The sequence below is a fragment of the Diaporthe amygdali genome, assembly GCF_026229845.1.
Source record: "Diaporthe amygdali strain CAA958 chromosome Unknown NODE_2_length_3802984_cov_64_841326, whole genome shotgun sequence".
In the NCBI taxonomy this organism is placed as follows: Eukaryota; Fungi; Ascomycota; class Sordariomycetes; order Diaporthales; family Diaporthaceae; genus Diaporthe; species Diaporthe amygdali.
This window is the reverse complement of record NW_026517022.1, coordinates 2,898,805-2,922,998: the sequence shown is the minus strand read 5'-3', so window position 1 is coordinate 2,922,998 and position 24,194 is coordinate 2,898,805. Positions and strand designations below refer to the sequence as shown.

General features: G+C 51.0%; 6 protein-coding genes across 6 annotated transcripts; 4 read left to right on the top strand and 2 right to left on the bottom strand.

The window, feature by feature from the left end:
• Positions 1-1,421: 1,421 nt before the first annotated feature.
• Positions 1,422-2,776, bottom strand: J7T55_012232 (uncharacterized protein; the record flags this gene model as incomplete). The annotated part of the gene is made up of 2 exons (XM_053137097.1): positions 1,422-1,903; positions 2,767-2,776. 2 exons carry the CDS (start codon positions 2,774-2,776, stop codon positions 1,422-1,424), a joined length of 492 nt encoding a protein of 163 aa, XP_053000033.1.
• Positions 2,777-3,703: 927 nt separating this feature from the next.
• On the top strand, positions 3,704-5,271 carry J7T55_012231 (uncharacterized protein; the record flags this gene model as incomplete). Its single annotated transcript, XM_053137096.1, has 6 exons — positions 3,704-3,908; positions 3,965-4,021; positions 4,086-4,166; positions 4,359-4,623; positions 4,694-4,789; positions 4,854-5,271. 6 exons carry the CDS (start codon positions 3,704-3,706, stop codon positions 5,269-5,271), a joined length of 1,122 nt encoding a protein of 373 aa, XP_053000032.1.
• Positions 5,272-7,346: 2,075 nt separating this feature from the next.
• On the top strand, positions 7,347-8,918 carry J7T55_012230 (uncharacterized protein; the record flags this gene model as incomplete). The annotated part of the gene is made up of 3 exons (XM_053137095.1): positions 7,347-7,373; positions 7,454-8,388; positions 8,441-8,918. 3 exons carry the CDS (start codon positions 7,347-7,349, stop codon positions 8,916-8,918), a joined length of 1,440 nt encoding a protein of 479 aa, XP_053000031.1.
• Positions 8,919-10,656: 1,738 nt separating this feature from the next.
• Positions 10,657-17,122, top strand: J7T55_012229 (Oligopeptide transporter 2; the record flags this gene model as incomplete). The annotated part of the gene is made up of 13 exons (XM_053137094.1): positions 10,657-10,719; positions 10,800-10,846; positions 10,903-10,981; positions 11,050-11,563; positions 11,673-11,870; positions 11,941-12,624; positions 12,712-12,892; positions 12,955-13,029; positions 13,128-13,304; positions 13,399-13,933; positions 14,402-14,569; positions 14,634-14,892; positions 15,318-17,122. 13 exons carry the CDS (start codon positions 10,657-10,659, stop codon positions 17,120-17,122), a joined length of 4,785 nt encoding a protein of 1,594 aa, XP_053000030.1.
• A 2,204-nt stretch (positions 17,123-19,326) lies between these two features.
• Positions 19,327-20,323, bottom strand: J7T55_012228 (uncharacterized protein; the record flags this gene model as incomplete). Its single annotated transcript, XM_053137093.1, has 2 exons — positions 19,327-19,847; positions 20,023-20,323. 2 exons carry the CDS (start codon positions 20,321-20,323, stop codon positions 19,327-19,329), a joined length of 822 nt encoding a protein of 273 aa, XP_053000029.1.
• Positions 20,324-21,777: 1,454 nt separating this feature from the next.
• J7T55_012227 (transcriptional activator hac1) lies at positions 21,778-23,424 on the top strand (the record flags this gene model as incomplete). Its single annotated transcript, XM_053137092.1, has 2 exons — positions 21,778-22,052; positions 22,110-23,424. 2 exons carry the CDS (start codon positions 21,778-21,780, stop codon positions 23,422-23,424), a joined length of 1,590 nt encoding a protein of 529 aa, XP_053000028.1.
• Between the last annotated feature and the right edge of the window lie 770 nt (positions 23,425-24,194).

Here is a 24,194-nt window from a genome sequence, read left to right as displayed (position 1 = left end):
ATAATCAGACTAAGCCGGCAAAGCAGTCTGACAACAACCAATGTCCTATCTGCGATCAAGTCTTCAAACGACGAGACAACATAAAACCACATGTATCCAGAAAACATCCCCTCGAATATGGCTCACTCTACGTCATGTCGCGCTCTACATCGACGCGGTCAAGTCCTGCAGCCGATAAAAATCAACTATCCGTTCACGGCGACTCATTAGCCACCCACGACCTTGAATGTGACGGAAGTCCACCTTCAACAGATATCGTGCCCCTCGAGCAAGAGAGTCAAACGCCAAGTCTATCTCAGCCCGGTGTTACTTGCTCAAGATACAGCACAGTACCGCAAAAGAGATCTCTCAACAGGAACTCTCTAGGAGAACCTGCTGTTTCGGATTGCTCGGAGAGACGATCAGCACCACGCTTTAGCACCAGCGAAAATTACCCAGGGCGTCCGTTGGCGTGTCCTTTTCAGAAACATAACCCATCCCAACATCAGAAATGCTTCGCACTCTCGCTGCAACGGATTAAAGATGTGAAGCAGCACATATACCGATGTCATGCGAAGCCCAAATATTATTGTGCCAGCTGTTATGAAGTTTTCGACACGGCCAACGACCGTGACAAACACAGCCGACGAAGAGAATGCAGAAAATTGGATAGGCCTTCCTTGCCACAATTTGAAGGCATCACCGAGGAACAGAGGAAACAGCTAAACGAGAAGTCAAATCGGACTATGAACATAGAGGAACAATGGTTTCAAATATGGGCTGTCTTATTTCAGGGCGCTGTGCCACCGAGGTCGGTGTATTTGGGTAATTGTTTGGAAGAAGTGGTTCCTTTACTTCGAGAGAAGTGGAGGAGTCAGGGCTCTAGTATCATGGCACATGCTGGAGAAGTTGATGCTCGGCAGCTAAGCTGTGCTATGAATTGTGCTATGGACATCTTCTTCAAGTCTCTGGAGGGCGATACGGCTGGGTATGGAAAGAGTGGTCAGTGTGCAGCGCTCGTCCACTGAGGATGAAAGAGTAAAGATACATCTCGTACTCCTCTCTTTTCTTCTTCCTTCAATCGCTCTCTCCGCTAATGGTCCAACCCTTTTTCAGTCTCAAGCACCGACTTTATAATGCAGTGCACGGCATCGGCATGCTGAAAAAGAAATACCTACAACGTCCAGGTATCAATTAACAATGCAAGTTTCGTCCGAAGTTGAAGCGCCACTCTAGTTTACCGATAACTCTCAAAATCAGCCCGTAGACAACTTTGATAGCAACCATAGTCACTGAACATGTACATACATGTGCAATCGTGGTCATGACCGTACAATACTCCATAGATAATGCACGAAGCAACTAGGCAACCGCTTATGATAAATGAGAGAGATTAACACGCTCCTCACAGTGCTATACATGCAAAGTAAGACGATCTAAGGTCACTCATCCGTGTCGATGACCCGAGGAAACACAATACTGCAGAAGCATACGCCTGGTACCGCAGCCTTTCGGGGGTTGTAGCTGGTATCGAAGTAGGATAGGAGAGTCAACAGCAGCACGAGGAAGATGCACATGCCGACGAGCAGTAAAGCACTAATAACGAATGAAAGAACAACCTCTTCGCAGCCCAGAGGTTGGAAATTATTCTGCCCACCGTATTGTGCTAGGTCTTCTGCAAGTTGTGACATCAGGACCTCTAACCTCTTCTCTGCCTCGTCTGTGGGAGCCGGATTCAAAGAAATGCTCACCTTCTCAGACTTCAATTCTTCCCTGAGGGTTTGTATTTTCATGCTCTGCGTTGAAATGCCCTGGGATGTAAGTATAAGGGCAACTGATCGTTCCTTTGAGGACCTCGAATAGAATGCGAAGCGGCAGTCGTAGTCCTTCAGTCGAGCAAGGCCCTCGGGACCGAAAGCATGCTCTAAGTCAGATCAAGTCAGCTTAGCACAGCCTGAGGGAGAATATCACCAACCAAGCTCTTCATTCTGGGTTTGAGAAACAATTACATGTCTCTCTAGCCTTCGAACTCGATTCGTCTTTGATGAAAGCACTTCCAACTGAACTTTATTTCACCTATGATCCCCCAGCGTGGTCCTAGACTAACCTTTGGTTCTACTTCTGCTACGGTTGTGGCAAATACTACGATGAGACGTAGTGGCCAATTAAGGCAGTGTGGTGCGGCCTGACCCTTGGACGTGAATCCATATTCATAACCACCTGGAATATATCATGACACATTCGCAGTGCATCACACATATCCTGCCTATCTGCCAGCATTGTTTCATTGCTGCGGTTCACAATTTCACTGGCACTTGAACTCGCGTTTTCGCGCTCACATGCGGCACAGCTTGCTCGAATTAGTAATTATTTTCCATGTTGGTTGTTGTTTGTGAGTGGGGGCGGCGCAGACAATGCAACCTTCCCGTCCATTTGACAACACCGTATCATCGCTGCGTACCTACTGTAGACCCTCCCTAGTTTTCTCCAGCTCTGTTTACCGTGTAAACGGCGCTTAATTTCGTCCACACCTGTTCGTCTACGGCACAGCTGCAGATGAGCCTGCAGTGGATGTAACACTGGAGGCGTTGGTTCACAGATGTGGAGACTCGATTGCACTAGGTAATTACAGGGGTTTCTTTTCTGTCAGAGTCGATATACATCAAGAAAGTGAGTTGATCTGGAAGAAAGTGTGCTCCGCTCATCCAGAGGCAGGGTAGACTCTGTAAGCTGTTGTAGCTTCTATTATCTCAGGGATGCTTAGACTCAGAGCAGTAGCTTACTTACCAAGCTGCATGGCTCTGGGCTCGTACTTCTCTTTGCTTTGTTTTTCTTTTCTTTTTTTGTCCTATAGATTTCCGGAAAATCTGCTCGTAGAACGTGCGCGCCACTCGCTGACCTCTTTCGAGTTCATCATGAGGCCTGAAAATTCCTAGATTCCAAGAATCGTGATCTTTGAAGATGCAATCAAATGCGTGATGCAATCTAGACACTAAACGGTTTAGTTGCATTCCGCATTTATGCGGGACACGGACAAAAGCTCACATTTGGCCACTTATCGGTCGCAACAGAACTACCAACATGAATGACAACGTTCCATTCGTAACCTTGATAAACCATAAAACTTCGAACTTGAGCTGAAGCGTCACAGTGGCAGTGGGTTTAGGCATCATTTTTATCTACCAGTCCTCGCAACTGGTATGACTAAAAGTGGGGAGGGGTGGAGTTTCTCTGAGGTTGGTTGCCAACTGGACTCTTGAGGAGTATCAGAAGCTGCCACAGCGATACTATCCTGGATATCCATGTAACATCAACACCAATGGCTGGACCGACTCCACGTCAGAGGTGAGCGGCAATGGGAATTAACTGGGTCCGTACCAAAGCAAGTCATGTGTCTTTTGTCTTGAATTGGTCGCAAATCACTGCTGTGCCACACCACTGCGCATTTCTCCACCGACGCCCGACCAGGCTTCGCTATATTAGGGACTTGGATATCTGGGGCCCGAATAGCAGCTACTTCTGAGAAAGGTAAAAGCAAGCCATCCGGTCCTTTGAGACTTGAAGAAGAGTACATAGGAACCGACGTCGTATGTAGAAGAGACTACGGAATCCACCGCGAAAATTTCATTTGCCTTTCAGTTCAGCCTGAGCCAGATTTGTTCAAACCGTCTCTCCTTTTCTCCTCTTTTGCCCCAATTATAGCCAATTTTCTCATTCATGCAGGATGTCTCAAATGTCTGAGTTCAGCGGACAAGATCTCTGCGATTTTCCGGCTGCTTCGCCTCCAGATGGCGTCATTCCCAATTTCGTGGATCCTGAGAGCCTAGCTACAACCACTTTTGCGTTCGGAATTATCCTTACGAGTTGTGCGACATTGGTAGTGGCTGTGAGATTATACATCAATTGGGGCAAGCTAAACTGGGCGGATTGTGAGTGCCTCTAGTGCGTGACAATATGGGAGTTTTTGGGAACTAACAATGAAAAGATCTTATGGCGGTGGCGGCTGCTTTGAACATTGCATACACATGTCTTCTTATCTCGTGTAAGTTATGCCGTTGGCCTCCAGATTATCTACCCTAATGTATGTATATGTTCCTGACACCAAGTGCGCGATGATCTCAGTATATCCATACAATCGCCATCAGTGGGATGTGCCAGCTTGCTGGATGAATGCAACTCAGTTGCAGGTGAGTCTCCGACTTAATGTTCAAATTAATTCGTCCAATGCTTATGGCTGATTCATCATTGGCAGACCATTTTCGCTCACACAACAATTGTCGGACTTGTCCTTCTTTTTCCCAAATGTGCGATCCTGTTGATGTACCTCCAACTTTTCAGCATTCATCGCTGGATAAGAGTGAGTGTTTGGGTTGGAATAGTCTTTGGCATTGTCATCTACGTCCCATCTATTCCATTTACCGCCATTTTCGACGCCCCAAAGGTCGGCCAAACATGGGAGGATGAGTTGGAATACCTGGCAACATCAAGCAACAATGGTCTGATATATTGGGGCCTTGTTCAAAGCTCTGGCTCTGTTGTACTTGATTTGTTCATCTTCTTCATCCCAATGCCTGTTTTGAACAAGTTGCAACTGCCGTTGAAGAGGAAGCTCGAGCTCTTTGCTTTATTTGCTACTGCTTTATTGTAAGTTGTCTCTACAAGGCTTCAGCGCCTTCGGGAAAGAGTCGTGGATCTAATTCAGAAATACAAACAGAGGAGTTGCTGCAAGTGCCATCGGTCTTGTTTTTCGTATCAAGCTACTCAGCACCCGTGACAGTACCTGGCATCAAGCGGAATTAGCCCTTTCCGTGTATGTCGACAGAACGCATCCTTTACTTTCGATGTGCATTGGCCTACTAATCGTTTTCTTCCAGGTTCGCCGAAAATAATACCGCTATTGTTGTGGGTTGCATGCCCGCCTTTGCCAAATTCGTAAAATTTGTCAGAGTCACAATTACCAGTCGCCGGAATCGATCGACTGGGAACTTGCTACATGGTAGTCGCGAAAATTTGTACAAGCAAGGGGCGTGGCCAATACAAGCTCCACCGCCATTGCCTCATTCGAATGCAGCGACCTGGTCTTCTAGTCGAAAACATCCGCTGCAACGGTATGAGCTTACCGATACCATGCTACTCCAGGCACAGGCATCTATTGCCGGTGATGGACAACAGTGCAGGCAACACCCAAGCTCAGAGCAGGATTGGGAAATCAGGGTGTTGAGAATGGCGAACATTCGTCAGCATGAGGAAAGGATCAGGGGCCATTACCGATCCGTGGAACACTTCGTATGAGCTGTGTGCTCTTGCTTGGGCTTCAAGAATATGTTCTTTTAGATGACGGCAAAGATATTAAGCACAAGAGAATTTCATACACACAAATACGGCGAGCAATGGATAGCCGGATCCCTCCAGCGCAAATTCCGTAAGCAGGCTGACCCATGTCATCTGTGCGGTCAGGCAACCTGCTTCGTGCCATCGCTCAACGACGGTCAATGGCCGTACTAGTAATACATGCGGTGCCACCAAAATGAAGCACGTATTTAGGCCGCGAAGAACCCAAGATTGAAATCTACTTTTCATGCCAAGCGGTCCAACAAAGCATTCAAATTGACTGGAATGGCTGTCAAGATTAAAGGCGTGGATGTGAAAACCCGATCTCTACGGCAACAGCAGAAGACAGAACCTTCGCAATGTTTTGCAAGATTCGGCACTGCGTAAAGACCCTGTACGAGTTACTCAGATACCTTAGATATACGTATTCATGAAGTACCCAGGTAGAGCAACTTTCAGGCTGACACCGAAGTTGGCGGCTTGCATGCTAACGAGAATTGCACAGGCGCCTATGCACATAAATAAGTCATGGGTCCACCCCGCAAGGCTCATCATATTCAATCGGATCTTTTCATGCAGCAAAACAGTGTGCCACAGGATGTTGGTTGTTCAGCCCATGCCCACTTGAGTGGGGTTTGACTCCTTCACTAACTCTTCCGACTAAATGCCAGACCGGGCTGGTTTCTTCGCCAGTTGCATCGGAAGCCAGGATTGATAAATACTTCTGTCCAAGCTGAGACTCAGAACTAATTTCTCCTGAGCAAAATAAATATCAGCCTGTCTCTCACCTTTATTGGAGCTTTTCAATCATTTCTTTTCACGATGGACCAGACCAACGTCAACATGGCCAGAACAATGGATATCGGGAGAATATGCGTAAGAACACGCCGCTCTTACTGTTCGTTTTTGTCGGATGCGAAACCGAGCATCTGACCAAGGTATCTATTGTAGTGTTTTGCCTTAGCAGCCGCAGGGGGCCAATAGAAAGTTGCATCCCCTGGAAGTGCCGCATACAACACCGCCCTTCATTCGTACTTTTCTGTACAACAAGCGTCGATGCAGCCCGTTTGCATTGTACTGGCCCAGTCGACTGAAGATGTTTCGGCGGCAGTAAAATCGTTAGTCGAGTTGCATGAGGATGGCAAGAGCTGCCAGTTTGCTATTCGTTCAGGTGGCCATACGAGCTGGGCCGGTGCATCTAACATTCAGTACGGAGCTGTAATCGACCTTGGCTCTATCAACACCGTCGAGCTTGCGTCAAATAAGTCTATAGTCTCGGTTGGAGTGGGGGCTACTTGGGGCGATGTGTACAAGGCTCTTGATCCGCATAGTCTAAGCGTAAACGGGGGGAGAGCGTCAACTGTTGGTGAGTCTGGGTTCAAGCAATGATATCGTATTACCTTTCTTACTAAGAAGCCTAACTCTTACTCACGGCAAGATCATACTGGAGTACCGATACCAGGACTCCTTATCCGGCGAAGCGGATTTGGTATCGAATTGCTGCAGCTAATAGAGGATGTAACTATATAAGGTCTAGAGAACCAGAAGGGGCGCCGAATCAACGGCATAGTCAATAATGACCGCCTAAGTAATTTGAACAGGCTCCGCAAAGCTGGGGACTCGCCGGAGCTGTAATCTGGCTACCAATCTCATTTACTACACAAAGGGCGGGGGGTTGGCTGTATAACAGCCAGACCCAATTTTTCTTATTTTAGACTCACTGTTGGTACGTCTAGACTGACTGTTGGCTGTGTGTCTGTTGGTCGTGGGAAATGCTACGAGGAGTCGCATTAGCCGATTGCGGCGGTGCGGTCGAACTGCTTCAAGGAGAGAAGAGGGGTGAAGAGCCCTGTGTAAGGACCTTGAAACTACATTCGTTCGCCCTATAAAATCAGCCTACTTGCTCTTTACAGTCTACCTACTACTTAAGCTTCTGTCAACACCCACGATCTGGGCGTTTATGAGCATTGTTGTGTTGGCCATATCGCAAACGTCACCATCCCGGCCCATCTCCCTCACCCCAAAGAAAAGAGGCAATGACGGATATCACCAGCCTGCACCGGGTATGTTCAAAGTTTCCTTCTTGCATCATGTACGCAATACATCCTGAAATGCATCGAGGTTGATCAGGCTCCGTTTCTAGTGCGAAGCGCTGGTTCAGCTGCTGGGGGCAGAAAAGGTGTCATTACCAGGTAGTTCCGCCTATGCTGCGACCCTGTCGTCATATTTCGCTTTACAGGCGTCCTCGATTCGACCATTGTGTTTCGTTACACCGCATAGTGCCAGCGATGTGTCGATCGTAGTTCAGTCGCTAGCCGCTGATGCCGCTGCTGGCTCATGCAGTTTCGCAATCCGATCAGGGGGGCATATGTGGAACCCCGGGGCATCAAATGCTCCGGACGGCGTGACGGTCGACCTGTCGAGACTCAATTCGATCGATGTAAATGCCCGGGACTCGACTGTGTCTCTCGGCCCAGCCGCATCTTGGGACGCCGTCTTTGCTAAGCTCGAACCCCTGGGGCTCGGTGTTGCTGGAGGTCGGATCGCCGGCGTGGGTGTGGGAGGCTTGACGCTGGGAGGTGGCCTCTCTCACTTCTCGCCTCGCTACGGTTGGACGTGTGATACGGCGACAGCTTTCGAAATTGTCCTGGCCGACGGCTCTATTGTGGAAGCCAGTGAGGTGCAGAACAAAGATCTCTTCCGAGGACTTCGCGGCGGAGCCAACAACTTTGGTATCGTCACCCGGGTGGACCTGAGGACATTCAAGCAAGGCCCTGTATGGGCTGCTACCATCTACAGTCCGCTCTCGACTGTAGATGACCAGATCAAAATCTTTGCCAACCTTTTGGCAGCTGAAGATTACGATGAGAATGCATCATTCTTCACTGGATTCGGATACTCACAGACCAACAAGATGACAGTCGTTGTCAACAACTTGGTCTACACCAAAGCAGTAGAGAATCCATCTTATTACCAGGGATTCCTCGATCAGCCTTCCATTTATAGCTCATCTTCCCTCACCAACATGACTGCCCTTACGCAGCAACAAGCGAGTTTTCTGCCTCCAGGGATGTCTCGGTAAACAGCGATACCCCTCCGAGACCCTATGTCAGTTGCTGACGAGGAATAGATACCTATTTGCCACAACAACCTTCATCCCGACAGAGGAAATGCTTCGTGCCGCATATGAAGCGTACAGCAGCAGCCTAGAGAGGGTCAAAGATATCAAAGGCCTCACATGGTCGTTGTCATTCGAGCCACTGCCTCCTAAGATCTACCAACGCGGCGCGGCAGAAAATACAATGGGGTTGGCCGACCGCAAGGGAGCTCGCGTTGTGTGCCTCCTCTCACAGGCATGGTCTGACGAGGCAGATAACGTGCGTGCTACCGCTGAATCTGAGGCCCTTGTTGGTGCCATCGAAAAGGCCGCTCGCGACCTCGCGGCCTACGATCCGTATGTCTACCTGAACTACGCCGCAGACTGGCAGGACCCAATTTTGAGCTACGGGGGGAACAGCGTCCAACAGCTGAAGGATCTACGGGCTAGGGTGGATCCTACTGGGGTGTTCACGCGTCTCGTTCCTGGTGGCTTCAAGGTCCCATCTTGAGAGGGTCAGGTGGTATTGACAGACTGCGAGCAGTGAAGTGGCTGCAGCTGAAGTGGTGGCAATAAAAGAGCATCTTTTTCGATTGACTCACTGGCTATGCCGTCGAAATGGCCATCGGATAGCTTGAAGTTCAATATACGTAACAGACTGTGTACGATCAAACCACCGTGCGAGATCCTGTGAGATCCACTCATGAGCCAGCTACCAATAGTCCATCCTGGCATTCTTCACCAACTATTGCATGGAACACGTCATTTTTGCTTCGTAATGTAACTGTTGGTGGCTAAATTTGACACTTGCCTGCCACCATTCATTGATGTAGTAAATGCGGGTAGCGGACACGCTTCTGCAGCTGTTGGTTGCTAGGTTTGACACTTGGCCACCAAGCGTTACATGCAGATGGCGAATACAATTATGTATTTAATCGACATACTGATTCTGTGATGTGCATATCCTAGGATTCAAGAGACATCCTTTCACTCTTTAGCCTCAGGATGTGAATCACTTCGATTGATATTCCAAACTTACAACCACAAAACTCACAGGAATGCTTAGATGATTTGCGATCACGACAAGATTCGATCATGGCACTGGTAGGGAATCAGAAGCCACCATATGGCATTTTATAAATTTGTCGGAACAGGACAGGGAACTTCAAATGGCGGCATTTGTTCGCCGCTGCATGTCAATCTCTTCTGCAAATATGGATACATATTGTGCCGTGAACGGAATCAGCGCCACATCTCTGATCATATGTATCGATGCACTTGGAACGTACAGTGAAACTTTATCCTACCACACGTGCTAATTGTGGATAATTCAAATTATTTTTTCCATCCGTACATCTCCCAAAAACGGCGGGAGCTTTCCATACGACTGTAGGACGGACATCTATGCCACCAAATCCGGTCGGTTCTATGCAGCTTCACCGGGGAGATCTCTGATTTTCGAAAATCCCTTCGAATGAGACTATGCCGATGGATATAGAGCGAACCAGTAAGAATTACGACAAAGATTCAGGATGACGATTGGGAATAATGGCTCAAGCCTCTATAGACCATGCAGCAGCTTATAAGCACAAGACTCGTGGGCGGGTGGATATGGACGCATTTACGAAGCCTTAGATATTCTTACAGTAATGATTAAAGGCGCATAGCTCTCAAAGCCTGCTTCGGTTCGCGTCGTGCCACAGCACGTGTAGTGTGCTCGGAGATATGTCCACACTCATACAACGTGGATCCACTGATATGTGAACAAGCCCACCTACTATGCCTATTGTATCCTGGGCTTGTGTCTTGGCGAAGAGAGCCGAATTGCGTGTCAGTTTTTACAGTGGATGCCAAGCCGGGTGCTCTCTGGATTGTCCGGTGTCTGGTGAGACTCGTCCTGATATCTAGCATTGATATGCGTACCTGATAATGATGCATGCAAACCCTGTCATCACGACAGCTGGACCGCTATCAAGTCACATTGCAGACAGAATCCGTTATTAGCACGACATACGGGGAAAGCCAGAAGCGGAATGTTAGACCGCCACCCCGCTATCGAGAGTTGAGGATATGGATGAATTCGATTCTGCTCATGGAGATTAAAAGATCGCATTACACGCCAACGATGGCTTAGTTTGCTAGTGCAGCATCTTCCATTTCTAAATACTTAATCCTTTGGTTGTGCTGTCCCCCGCTCAACTGTTATTAGCTCCTTGGGAATAGACTCTGCCCCTCAACTGCGTACGACAATGGCAATAGTCACAGAGAAGTCAACGGGCAACGACGCTATCGAGGCGCTACGTGAGCCTGATGTGAGTAGATCTCCTCCACTGAACCCTCATAGTCCATAGGATGTATTAAAAATCCGGTTAGCTGATTCCACTCCGCTCAGACACTGGATGACCTGGACTTCAAAATCTCCATCGAGGAGATAGCGAGGTAAATTGCAACATGAAAATGCCATAACGGGCGTACCCGAGCTCAGGGAGTTGTAGGGAACTCGAGGCTACTGTTGAAGAAGTTCTGGAGGCTCAGCAATCCGCACGAGATCTCAATCTCGAGGATTCCAGGCAGGTGAGGCAGACTCTATATCAGCTCGCTGGTCACCCTGGACTGTTCACACTAACCTCGACTGGAAACAGCTTGCCAAGCAGCTGGTTTACACCCACGGAACCGACCCCAACTTTCCATCAGCTGCCCTGGAGCACCTGAAGGAGTTCCTCGACAACGGCGAGCACTTCGAAATTCCAGACGAGCATGCCCGTGTTATTCACGAGGCCAAGATCAAGATCGCCCTACTAACGAGCAATAGCCCTTATGCTGAGGTGCGAGCCGTTGTCGATGCGCACGATGACCCTTCAATGCCCGTGAGCACCATCCGAGCCTGGCTCATTGGAATGGGGTTCGTCATCCTGGTCGCCTTTGTCAACCAGCTTTTCATGGTCCGGCAGCCCAGCATCTTCTTGGGCACGACAGTTGTCCAATTGCTGGCCTTTCCGGTGGGCAAGGCCGCCGAGAAATTTCTGCCGGATGTTGGCTTCACCCTTTTTGGTGTCCGTCACAGCCTCAACCCAGGCAGATTTAACCAGAAAGAGCATATGCTCATATCAATTATGGCCAACGTTGGATCGACGTTGCCAAGCTCACGATATATTAGTATGTTAACTTGACCCTGTAGCCGCTCGATGGCCATCTACCTGCCACAAGTTGATGCCTCGCGCGGTAACTGTGAAAAGATTTGCAACGCAACTGACACCTGTTTCAGTCTTCACGCAGTGGATGGACAAGTATTTCGGGCAAAAGTACGCGAAATCCTTCGTATATCAGATTCTGCTGGCTCTGTCCACCAACCTTATGGGATACGGGTTTGCGGGGCTTTCGAGGAGGTTCCTGGTCTACCCTTCATTTTGTCTGTACCCACGATCACTCGTTACCATTGCGCTGAATAAGGCGCTTCACAACGGTTAGTCCGGAATATGCTTCAGAAATTGGTGTATGATCCTTGCTGACCAAAAGCCGTTGCAAACCGTCAGAGGTGAATCATCCAGTCATAGGCCCCTTGAAGAAAGTGTTCAGCATCTCACAGTACCGCTTCTTCTCGGCAGCCTTTATTAGCATGTTCGTGTACTTCTGGTTTCCAGACTATATCTTCACGGCTATCAGTTTGTTTAACTGGATCGCGTGGATTGCACCCCAGAACTTTACCCTGGCTACCATAACAGGCATGAACAAAGGGCTGGGGTTCAACCCCCTGCCGACATTTGACTGGAACATTGTCACGCATTACGTGGATCCCCTTGTCATTCCCTTCAGCGTCACTGTCAACATCTTGTTTGGCACCTTTCTTGGCGGCCTGGTCATCATCGGAATCTACTACACTAACGCGTACAACACTGGGTACCTACCCATCAACTCAAACAGCATGTTCAACCACTACGGAAAGACCTACAACGTCTCGGTGATTTTGGACGACCGAAGCTGGCTGGACGAAGCGAGTTATCAGGAATACTCTCCAGTGTTTGTGTCTGCTGCGTGGATTTGCAGCTACTGGTTCTTCTTCTCGGTCTACGCCGCCACAATCTCTTATGCGTACCTTCACCACCGGCACGATATCGCTCTCGGCTTCCGCAGCTTGATGAAGAGTTTCAAAAAGGGGTTCCGCGCCAACGACGATTTCACTGATGTCCACAGCAGACTGATGCGTGCCTATTCCGAAGGTATTTCAAATTTCACCGAGGCTCTAGTCTCTAGGGATTTGTGTCTATCGCAAAGTGGTTGACTGACTAAGTGACTGTCTGTTGCAGTTCCTGAATGGTGGTATGCCATTCTCAACCTCGTTGCTATCGCTTTGGGGTGTGCTGCCATTGCAGTCTGGCCTACTTACACAAGCGTCGGCGTTGTCTTCTTTGGTCTTGCCCTAGCACTGGTTTTCATTATTCCCACTGGAATCATCAAAGCGACGACTGGAATGGAGGTCGAGTTCAAGTGAGTTGCTCTCTGATGCTCTCGTCGTCAGGATATGGCGCTGACATGAACCGCTCGCACAGCGTCCTCGCGGAGTTCATCGGTGGTGGCTGGCAGCCCGGAAACGCGCTGGCTATGAACTTCTTCAAATGTTTCGGGTATGTATTATTCACTGATGAGAAGCATTTCTCCCATTCTGTTGTATCAACAGGACATTCTTGAAATCGAGGAACTGACTGGGAGCCCTGATCGACAGATACGTGACCACGGCACATGCTCTCGACTTTGCCAACGATCTCAAGCTAGCTCATTATCTCAAGATACCACAGCGCCATACCTTTACGGCGCAGGTCGTGTCTACCATCGTGTCTGCCCTTGTATGCACAGGTGTTATGAACTTTCAGATCATGAATATTCCTGATCTTTGTGAAGCGTAAGTACCAAATGTGTTGCCACGTCCGCGAAGCCATTGGCTGCGAGACAGCTTCTAGGAGCCGCAGCACAAGATGCTAAACTTCCATCAACAGCAATCAGGCAAACAGATTCACCTGCCCCGGCGTCAATACCTACTTCACGGCGGCCGTTCTCTTTGGCAGCCTCGGCGCCCGCAAGGTCTTCGGCACCGGAGCACAATACACAGCCATGCTGTCCGCCTTCCCCGTTGGCTTCGCGCTGCCCATTGTCCTCTACTTCGTGACCAAGCGGTTGCCCAAGTCGCACTGGATCAGCAAGATCCACCCCGTCATGGTCTTGAGCGGCGGCGTCCACTGGGCACCGTACAATATCGCCTACATCTGGCCGGCCCTGCTGCCAGCATGGTTCAGCATGGTTTTCATTCGCCGCCGCTACCTCGCTTTCTGGTCAAAGTACAATTACATCCTTTCGGCCGGCTTCTCATCCGCTATTGCCATCGCCGGCGTTATCATATTCTTCGCCGTCCACTATCACGGGTACACGATTGACTGGTGGGGCAATGACCCCGAGAAGGGCTGTGAGGCGTCCTCTTGTGCCAGGCTCAAGGTGGCGAAAGGTGATTACTTTGGCCCGAGGAAGGGGACGTACGTGTGAATAGTCGTCACATTATGCTCTCAATTAGACCCGGACTAATTGCTATTCTCGGCGCAAAGATGGAAGGGTTTTGTAATATCGTGCTGTCGACCTGCGTGTCTCGATAGCGGCAATCCAATAGTCAGACGACACCTCGCTTTGTACATTTACCACTGGTTGTGGAGCCAGTAACAAAGATAATGGGAACGTGATAGCATCACAGATTTGAATCGTATATCATGCTAAAGAACCTAATGTTGTGACAAGCATCTGGCCGCGCCGCTTGACCGTCGAGTCACTCTGGGAAGAGACCCATTTAGGCCATCCTTGTGGATCAACCAGCCAAGCTAAATATTTATGGGTCCCCCTGGGTACCCATTACATTGCATTTGACCGGGTAATTCCCGCCGTTGTCTGCGGAAGTTTTTGTGTAAACTCTGTCAGCTCTGTGATCTCCAAGTGCATCCGACCATATGAGCGCAGCCAGGCTTTCAGCTTCTTATCGTCGTCTCTTCAACGTCATCTCATAAGATCTACAACGAGTTCTTCGGTTGCCTGATCGCCATCTCAGATGGGTCTCCTCGACACAACACGGGTGCCAGCCACGCATGGCGGTGCATCGTGTCTGCCAATGTCCCAGCCCTGTTTGCTGTGCCTACCTATGCATAGTTCCTGTGATCAGAAAACTTGTCCATCATTGATTCTTTTCAGACAGGACCCCCCAAAGAAAGCTGAAGTACCAGTTGGCGTTGAATACTGGATCATGTCGACGACCATCGTGGCACTAGAGGAGTCAGCCTCGAAAGGATGTGCCGTTTGCGCGACCCTCTACACTGGTCTCATGACACGCCCCTCGTGCCAAAAACACAAGAAGGTAGTGCAAGTAACAATTGCTCACGGTGGCCATGTTGTTACGAGACCGTCCGATGTTTCCGAGTGGGAAGAACTGATCTTTTATTCTGTCAAAGGGTCTGGTAAGACATAAGCATTTTCTTCCGCATCGTCTCAGAACAGTTTCTGTCGTTTCGATCATGTCGTGTTGATCAGTACACAGAAAATTCGCGACGATGCCTGGCATATCCAGTCTTGAATCATTTTCAATCTACTAGTACAGAATTCGACGATAGCGTCAAGCAGGTCAAAGAATGGTTGCAAAGGTGCAAGACTCACCCACATTGTCTTACGGAAAACGATCCAGTTCTGCCAACCAGAGTTCTGGATATCGGGAATTCTGCAGTTAAGATCACTCCACCACCTCTTACAATATTTCATGCACAATTCCATGCTAACGTAGACCAGGGTGAAGAATTCAAGATTGTTGAGACGGGAGGGAAAAGAGGCCAATATATCACCCTTAGCCATTGCTGGGGAACTTCGACCTTAATTCAAACAACCTTAGCGACTGTCGCCGAAAGGAAGAAGGGCATCTCGTTCTCGCAGCTTCCGAGAACGTTCCAAGAGGCGACCCTGATTGTCCGTCGGCTGGGAGTGAGATACCTGTGGATCGACTCCCTTTGTATTATCCAAGACGACGAGGCTGATTGGCAACGGGAATCTGCTCAAATGGCCTATATCTATTCAAATGCCGCACTTACTCTTGCTGCCAATGCATCTCATGACTCCAGGGGTGGCTGCTTCAGACCCACTCCGAGCCTCTCCGGGTCTAAGTCTTGGGAGGTCGCAGTGGAATACAAAACATTAGACGATGGCCAGGCTCACTCTCTGACCCGGGGCAAATTAGATGACCCCAGCCAGAAATCAAAAGACGTAGGCTGGCTCGACGAGAATCAAATTAAGGATTATTGGGAAGATTGGCAATCAGGAGGACAGGCATGCTCGATTTTCAGTGGTGCGGGACAGGCCTCAATCATGCGATATTTACCAGGCAACAACCCGCCAGGTTCACTCGTCCGCAATAATCCTGAGAAAGTCGAAACCGTCAATACCAGCGACAGTAGCAGAGACAGAAGCTCAGACAACAAAGAGCAGTCAGATCAGTTACAGAGACGCCCATGTTCTCTCGGGAAGCTTGGAACATTGAAACGCTCGACTGGTGTGTACGTGCGGGAAGTCTTCAATCACGATGAGTTCAACTCCGACGATTTTAGCGACGAAATCAAGTGCCCTCTCAGCAAGCGGGCGTGGGCCCTTCAGGAGAGGCTCCTTTCGACGCGCATTTTACATTTCACAGCTTCGGAGCTTGTCTGGGAATGCAAATCTGCGACATATTGCCAGTGCGGATTGGTGGAAAGCGAACCACGGGGATTCGGGTTGGATTTCCGGCCTAAGAAGTCAATGAAGCTCGGTTTCGACCGTGCTCTCCGAGAAGCGAGCGAGGGCAAGCCGGCGCAAATCGATAGCTTGTGGCAGGCGCTTGTCAGCAATTACACGTATAGGTCCTTGAGCCACGCGAAAGATCGTCTGGCAGCGGCATCGGGCCTCGCGAAGCGACTGAAGCAAGCCAACAGGGGAGAATACTTTGCAGGAATGTGGAGGAAATATCTCCGAGAGCATATGACCTGGCAGATGGTGCCGATGGAGCTACACAACCGACACGAGACATACATTGCACCGACATGGTCTTGGGCATCGGTCTTGAGTCCCGTATACTTCCTTCAGCATTTTGTAGACGACACAGAACTAGGACTGGCTGCGCCGGAGCCCATTTTTGTTGTTGAGGTTATCGACGTTCAATATTCAGTCGCTGGGCTTGATCCCACGGGCTCACTCTCTGACGCAGTGCTCACTATTCGCGCGCCTGTCCTACCAGCAGAGCTGCTGAGTAGCGTGTGCATGGAGTATAGGCCGGATGGCCCAGACGTCGAAGAGTTCCGCTTCGACGTCAGGCATCCACAAACTGGGAAAACAGTCGATATGAGACCAGATTCAGAATCGGATGTGAATACCTCAACCGGGAAACAAGATGTACTGTGCGTCCAATGGACAAAGCAAATGGACGCAGAACCAATACTTGCAGAGTGCAGAAAACTTGGGGTTGAAGGACCATGGTTTGGGTTACTGTCGTTTTTCCTGGTTGTCCGTAAATCCACCAAGAGACTTCATAAGTATGAAAGGATCGGTCTGGGGATATTCGTGCGGTCATATGATGACCAGATGGATGCTCTGAGCAAGTCTCCTCAGGAGCAAAGCGAAATCGACAAGTGGTTTCAAGGAGCAAGCTTCCAGACACTGGACTTGATATAGACATAGTTAAACGACTTTGGATTTGATACTTCGATAACAGGCAATGAGCACTTGCTAGCTGATCAGCCTGAGTGTGGTCTTGCTTCAAAACATATGTTGTAGAGCCTTAGCTGCACGTGGACGCCCACATCATATCTCAAATGAATAGTCTTCAGTAAATTACTTTTCCAATTTTCTCATGACTTTGTTTCAAGCAGTATTACTGAAGAAGATATGTTAGCTCACGTACTTCTCAATCGATTTACTCGGCGTTGATTTCTTCAGGATCGACCCCAACAACTCACGCCGTCTGTATATAGTTCCTAGTGGCCTGTGATGTCCAACTTCCCTTTCTGCCGTAATCGGGTTTTGTCGCATTCCTTCATTCACCTGGATTTCTACTCCGTCAGAATATGAATCAACCAAGGTTCAACGAACTCTGCCGTTGTCTCAGATTAGAGGAAGGTTGTAATGTTGACGTGGTCGGAGGAGGCCTTAAGAGCCAGGAGTATTATATTGTCGACGATGTATTCAGAACAACAGTCGAGGAGGCAAATGCGTCATGATCAACTTTCTCTGGGGGCGCAATGACGATCTGCTACGATCCATCACAAGGGAAGTAACAACTTATTCGGAACAGGTGAGAAGGACGTTGATTACCCGGCTCGCCAACCTCCCCACGGCATCTCTATCAGTGCACTTGTCTTGAAGTTGACATGGTGATGGGGAATACCAACACATGCATATCCTATACCTTGGCGCATTCGGATTCACGATGGAGACTAAATCCAGTGATCTTCACTACACTCGCCCATACCTACCTACTTGGATCACATGAGCAGCTGCTCATGCAGAAAGCGTCATCACCCAGGGTTTAACCCTGAACTCGCACGAACTCTCAAAATCGCCCGTGACTCAGCAACATGGACTTACTCACCCAAGCAGCCGAGGGCGGCAAAAAGCAGTGCACTAACGCCATCGGAAGGAGACCTGTTGCCTATGGCCGTCTTCTTCTGCCTTACGATGCTCCGAGTGGCTTGGTCGCTTACGCAGCACCGCGCAGGTAACAATCACGCAAATCAGCTGAGGCGGCAGCCGACGTCTTGCGATGATCGGGGCCTTGGACTTACGTCAGAGCGACCCGCAGTGCGTCAATCAGCTCGCGTAAGACACGAGGAGCAAGCAGCAGCCCAAGCAGGCGGCCTGACGGGCCCTCTCAGTCCAGCGTTTACATTCCGTACCTACCAACTGAGAGTTGTGCGTAGCAGTAGAGTTCAATTTACCTCACTCCATCCCGTTCCGTAATTCCCGGCTTGGAAAAAAGGGTGGTGGTCGTATCGGCCTGCGGCATTTGGCATACGACCTAGGGAGGTGCCATCGAGGGGCCATTGAGCCGCTTTCCTCCTTACTCCGTGGCTGGTCAATTGCCCCTTTTGGTTAGGGCCGGCGGACCATCCCTTTTCTCGCCCAGCCGTCTAGCCGTCCAAACCGTCCACCTTCCGCAAAGGACCCTGAATAGGAGCTCGATGGTACGAGGAGGTGGCAAAACGATGGGCGTTGTTGTGGTTATCTTAATGACTTATTACTCAAGCAAACTTCCGTTGGAAATTGGCCGTTTCAAGACAACTGTGTGACCGGGGCTTGGGGGGCAATTGCAATTCCAATGCGCGCTCCGTGGATCAGGTGGCGGCAACGCGCGCTACCTTGAACGTTTGTGGTTATTTTTGCTGAGGGCACCCTTGTGTGGCAGTGCGCCAACGCTGCGCGGCTGTTTAGATTTGACTTGACTCTTGCGATAGGGGACAAGCTTCGCGAACTCAAAACGTTGCAATGAGTCGAGATCTCTGGGAAAACCTTGGGCGTGTCCGGGTAGATGGGATGAGATGTTTAACGTTCGTACGAGGTCATGGCCCAGACAAGAGCTTAGACGGATATGTTCAGTGTCCCATGTTTCTCTGCTTGTGCTTCGTGGGTAAATTGAGGGCGCGTTGACAGGCAAGGCCTGGTCTCTGCCCATTCTGCACCTGGTTGTTCTTCGAGACTCCAGCTTGAGTCGTCGTGGTCGAGACATGTTTCAAATCTCTTGGAAACGAAAGGGGGCCCCAGCTGTCAAGGGAGGCAGGAAGGGATGGTCCCAGAAGACAATTCCTCAGCACGGACGTTCAGTTCGGCGGGTTTGTGGTGGCCTCAGGCACCAACAAGATGCTCTGGGACCCGCCCCCTTTTCATTCTCGAAGCCACAACGTCGCAAGCGAGCTGCGCAAGCGAGCTGCGCAGAACGCCAGCCAAACCTTCTCGAAGGTCGAAACTCCCCGTGGCGAACCCCATCTGGCCCATACGACGGCTTCGCTTCCGGTGCTGGCACAGGTCCACTCCTGGCCTGTCGTGCCAGCTCCATGCCAGCTCCATGCCAGTTCGTGCCTGGCTGGACCAAGCTGGACTAAAGCTGGCTGTGGAGGCGTGGGGCCATCGCGGAGTCGCGGGTCTAATGGTGAGCGGGGGTCGGGCTGCAGTTCCGGGGGTCCAATGGCCATGACAGCGCACCACCGCCGGTTCGTGCAGCTGTTGCTGGCTGGGGCACCTCGTCCGAGCCCGTCGACGGTGAGTCGGGGTTGATTGACCGCTGACTCGGCCCAGCCGATGTCCACGTCGTTGAGGGTCATGGCCCCCGGGTCCGTGGGGGCAAGCTTCGCTGGCGAGAGATGGGCGGTGTTTGATGTCTTGTCCCTTCTTGTGCTGTTCCGCGCTCGTTGTTGTCAAGGGGCCATCAGCCATCGTGGGCTAGATGTCGGTGTGCAGTGATGGTGCTGGCTTGGACGGGGCATCGTTGCATGCGCAGTGGGTGTTGCAGCTGGTCAAAGAGAGACAGACGGCTATCAATCTGGTGTGCGTCAATTAGATACCAGACCCGGTAGCATGACGGATGAACGCGACGCTCTGAGGTGTGGTAAAGGCATGATCGAGGTTCAATATATCCCGGAGCACCGGTGGACGGCAGTGTCGGCGCCACAGCTCCAGTACCGGCCAAGGCGATATCAAAGTCTCCCGAGCAATAAGATGGGAGGATGCAAGGGGAGGGACCGTCAATCTCAGGGACCTTTCCGCAATCCCGTATTGGATGTCGTGCTCGGGCGGGAGGGCCTGGATGGCGGACGGTGGATGGCGGAAGGAGCAGGCGTGACAGCTGCCCCAGGATCCCAGATCGCTGTCCCGGCTCAGCATTCCGACCTTCCACTTTGGGGCGGCGCGCCCAAACGGGCAGGGCTCCGTTTATTCTCGAAATTGGAAACGGCCAAGTCCTTGTGCGTGCTGTGTGTGTGACAGCTACTGTATTAGACTAAGAGTAGGTGACTACCGCAGCTAATAGTCTGGGTCCCGTATCATACAACAGCACTGGTACTGTAAAATGCCATGCTTGCTAAATACGGAGAGCATTATGAAGTCTATTCTCTTGCTCTTGGCCTGGCCTGGATCAATAGAGAGAGAATGCGATCAATAACAAAATGTCAGATCTTGGGTGGGATCGATCAGAATGATAGCCTCCAGATTAAACTCGCGGGAGCCACTCTTGGTTGACTCAGTGTCAGTCCGTCTGTGTCTGTGTCGATGCCCGGTGCGCGTCGTGTCCTGTCCGTGGGTTGTCCTAGTGTTCTCGATTGGCCACCACGACAGCATAGTGTCAGCCTACAGCATACATACAGTCATTGATCTGGCATCCTTAACTTTGTCCAAGTCGATGCTGTACTGGGCTGCACTGATGATACTGCCAGTTGGGAATGCCGTTGCCTTTGCTCTCCCTCTCTCCCTCTCTATCTCCCACCGTATGTGTATACGTGTGTCGTGCGTCTCCGTCAATAAACTGGGGTCATCTGCCCTGCTGCATCGTCCTTCCCTGCCCGTGATCCATAAATTGCAACTTCCCCTGCATTGGGGGGGCCAAACCCACGCTTATCCTCTTTGATCCACACCTCCCGATCCATCTTCCGCCCCTCAGCTCGCCTCCACCAACCATACGCCAGCGTCGCACCTCCCTGCACATCAGCCGAGTCTCACCCGGGGAAGGCACGACCCACAATTCCTCATGCTTGGTGCCTCAGGCAGTCACTCTTTTGGTGCCGGCGCGGGCCAAGCTCCAAGTCTCCCTTGGTCAGGGGGCTTTGACTGCCAGCCCAGCTTGGGATAAAAAAGGCCACGTTGCCCCAACCTGTCCAGAGGAAGGCACTGCTCAGCACACCTTAGCAATCCGCCCAGGCAACAGCCAGACGCCAGTCGTTCTTTCCTTACTTCCTTGATTTCGCCCATACATATTCTAGTATTATTGCAAATCTGTCATTTCGAAGAGGGAAGAAGCCACATCTCCTTCACCAAACCGCCTCTCGAATCAACCAATCCCCACAATTATGCTGAGACCTTAGTTGACTCTCCAGCACCTTCCCTCCCCATCAAATCTGTGTAATTGTCCATCCACCCGCAACTTCCATCATCTCGGAACGTAGCACTCTCCACCTGCATCAACAAAAACATCACCAACAGCAGAATATCGGACAATCCTAGTACCGCGAATCACACGTAGGACAGCAGCCTCACTAGACCGGCTACAGCCTGCAAGCCCAGAACCTTCAGTTTGGGCTGTTCCTGTACTTTCAACCACCCACACAGATCTCCACAACCACACAATGGAGTCCACACCAACACCGTCGCCTCTCGTCAAGCACGAGTCCGTGTCAGATTCGTTCCCAAGCCTATTCGGAAACGAGTCATCAACACCGGCAACCATGGACCCATCAGCACTGTTCTCGACCCCAGAGCCAACGGACTCGTTCTCGCCAGAAGACTTCGCAACTCCCGGCCCCGAGGACGATACCGCAGACTCATCCGACAAGAAGCCCACAAAAAAGAGGAAGTCGTGGGGTCAAGTGCTACCAGAGCCAAAGACTAACCTGCCTCCAAGGTATGATTCACTGGTGCGATAGCAACGCGACAACACCAAGATACTAACGGCTTGCAGGAAGCGGGCCAAGACTGATGATGAGAAGGAGCAGCGCCGTGTCGAGCGTGTGCTCCGAAACCGCCGAGCAGCCCAGTCCTCCCGGGAGCGAAAGCGACAGGAGACTGAGGCCCTGGCACAAAAGAACAAGGACCTCGAGGCTGCCGTACTGGAGCTTCAGAGGGCCAACGCCATGTTGCAGCAGGAGCTGAAGAAGGTCAGGCCCGACCTGGGCGGCGCGGCTGCACCAAGCAGCAACTCCATGACCCTTTCGCAGCCTCTCTTCCCCTCCCACGAAATCAACGGGCTCCTCCAGCCCTCCCAGGCCAGTATGGACCTGATCGAGGAGCTGGTCAACAAGTCAAACCAAACACCAAAGACCGTCAACCCGGCCTCCATCTCACCGGCACTCACCCCCGTGCCCGAGGAACCCGAATTCGAGCCCGCCACCGAAGAGCTGAACACAGCAGCTGCTCCGCGCGCTGCCGAAGCCTCCCAGACTGACAACTCCACCCCGATGACACAATATCCAGCAGCGGTATTGTGTAATGACCTGCAGTGTCAACGGCAGGTGGAGATGTCTCCCTCTGGTCAGGCTTCGACGCAGTCGCTGCATCCAGCGCTGCTCATGTTCCAACAACTCCTGTTGCTGGCGTACAGCTCTTCGACAACGCTCCTCTCCCTGTGGGAGACGCGTCCGTTGGCGATGATCTCAATGTCTATGAGAGCCTCCTCGCCTCTTCCCCCAACGCAAGTGATCTTGACCTCGATCATTTCTCTGGTGACCAACAGCATTTCGATATCGCCTTTGACGTCAACCAACACTTCGACGTCGACCAGTGGCTCGAGTCTAACCCATTCGACAACGGCGACGGCGCACTCGACAACCAGCAGCAGCTCTCGCTCCAAGACCCTGCGGCTCCGAACCCTGCGCAAGATTCTAACCTGCAACCGACAGCTGGCGCGTCCTCTTCAGGATGCGACGCTCGAGGCATTGCGGTTGAGTCTCACTAGGGCACGCGGTTCCCAAGGGGTCACCGAGCACGAGTCTGCGAGCAAGTTGTCGCCTCTGCCATCGCCGGAGCGTCTCATCGCTCTCATGTGGGCGATCCGGACCACGGTCAGGAGTATTGAGATCAAGGACCAGATCAAGCAGAGGAAGGAGCTGCAGGAGGGACTCGCGGGACCCCGGAACATCAACGCGTCGACCCCTAGAACAGTTTTGTTTTATTCGTCTGACAAGTTAGCCGGGAGTAAAAGGAAATGGGTTGGTGGAGGTGGCTCCATCAGGAAAGATGGCGTTCAGGGCAGGAGGTTCCGTGATCGGGCGGCCTAGCTTATGCTGAATGCGTTGATTTATATTGAAGCTTAGACTTCAAATAGGAATGAAATACATCCTACCCACACACATATCTGTGCCAGACTTCATAATTGTGATTGCCTTGTGCCTAATCCTTGGAACGATGCTAGATCTTTGCTTTCCGTTCTATCTGAAGAGTTATTACAGCAAGCGCAGATTCCAATGCTCGCGATGGTGTTGAGCGCGAGGACCAACTAGGCAAATCTTGGTTCGTCTGTCGAATCGTTGGCGGTGACAAGCCCCACGCTGCCTTGAGCTTCCGGTCTGATAGCCTGACGACACGCCGTCTTTCTCGTAACTGCCAAACTGGCTAGATGATCAACGATGGCCCGGTGGTGGCGATCGTGACGACCATCTGACTCACGCCAGGCGCTACACCTCCTTTGGCAGTGCTCCCTCTCATGATCGTGTTCGTCAGCACCCGGAAGACCCCGCCACCAAAAGGGGAAAAAAGCTAGGAGCCGTATAGTATTACGCACGTCTCACCTGAGACCTCCGCTGGGCATGAGTAATGAACGGGGCCTTTCCGTTGTGAATTGCGTGGGACAGCGGGTCCCAATCGTATAGGAAGGTTCGGGGCCGGGTGTGTTCGTCCCTCGGCCCGGCAGCCACAGATGTGCCGGCGCCGGGGAACGCGGTGCATGCAGTCTTGGATGGATATCACTGTGGCATGCGGAGGTTATGCCTTGCACAACTTGAGAACAGGTCCCCCGGTATGTTATGGCACATTCCTGTGTGTGCGCCAT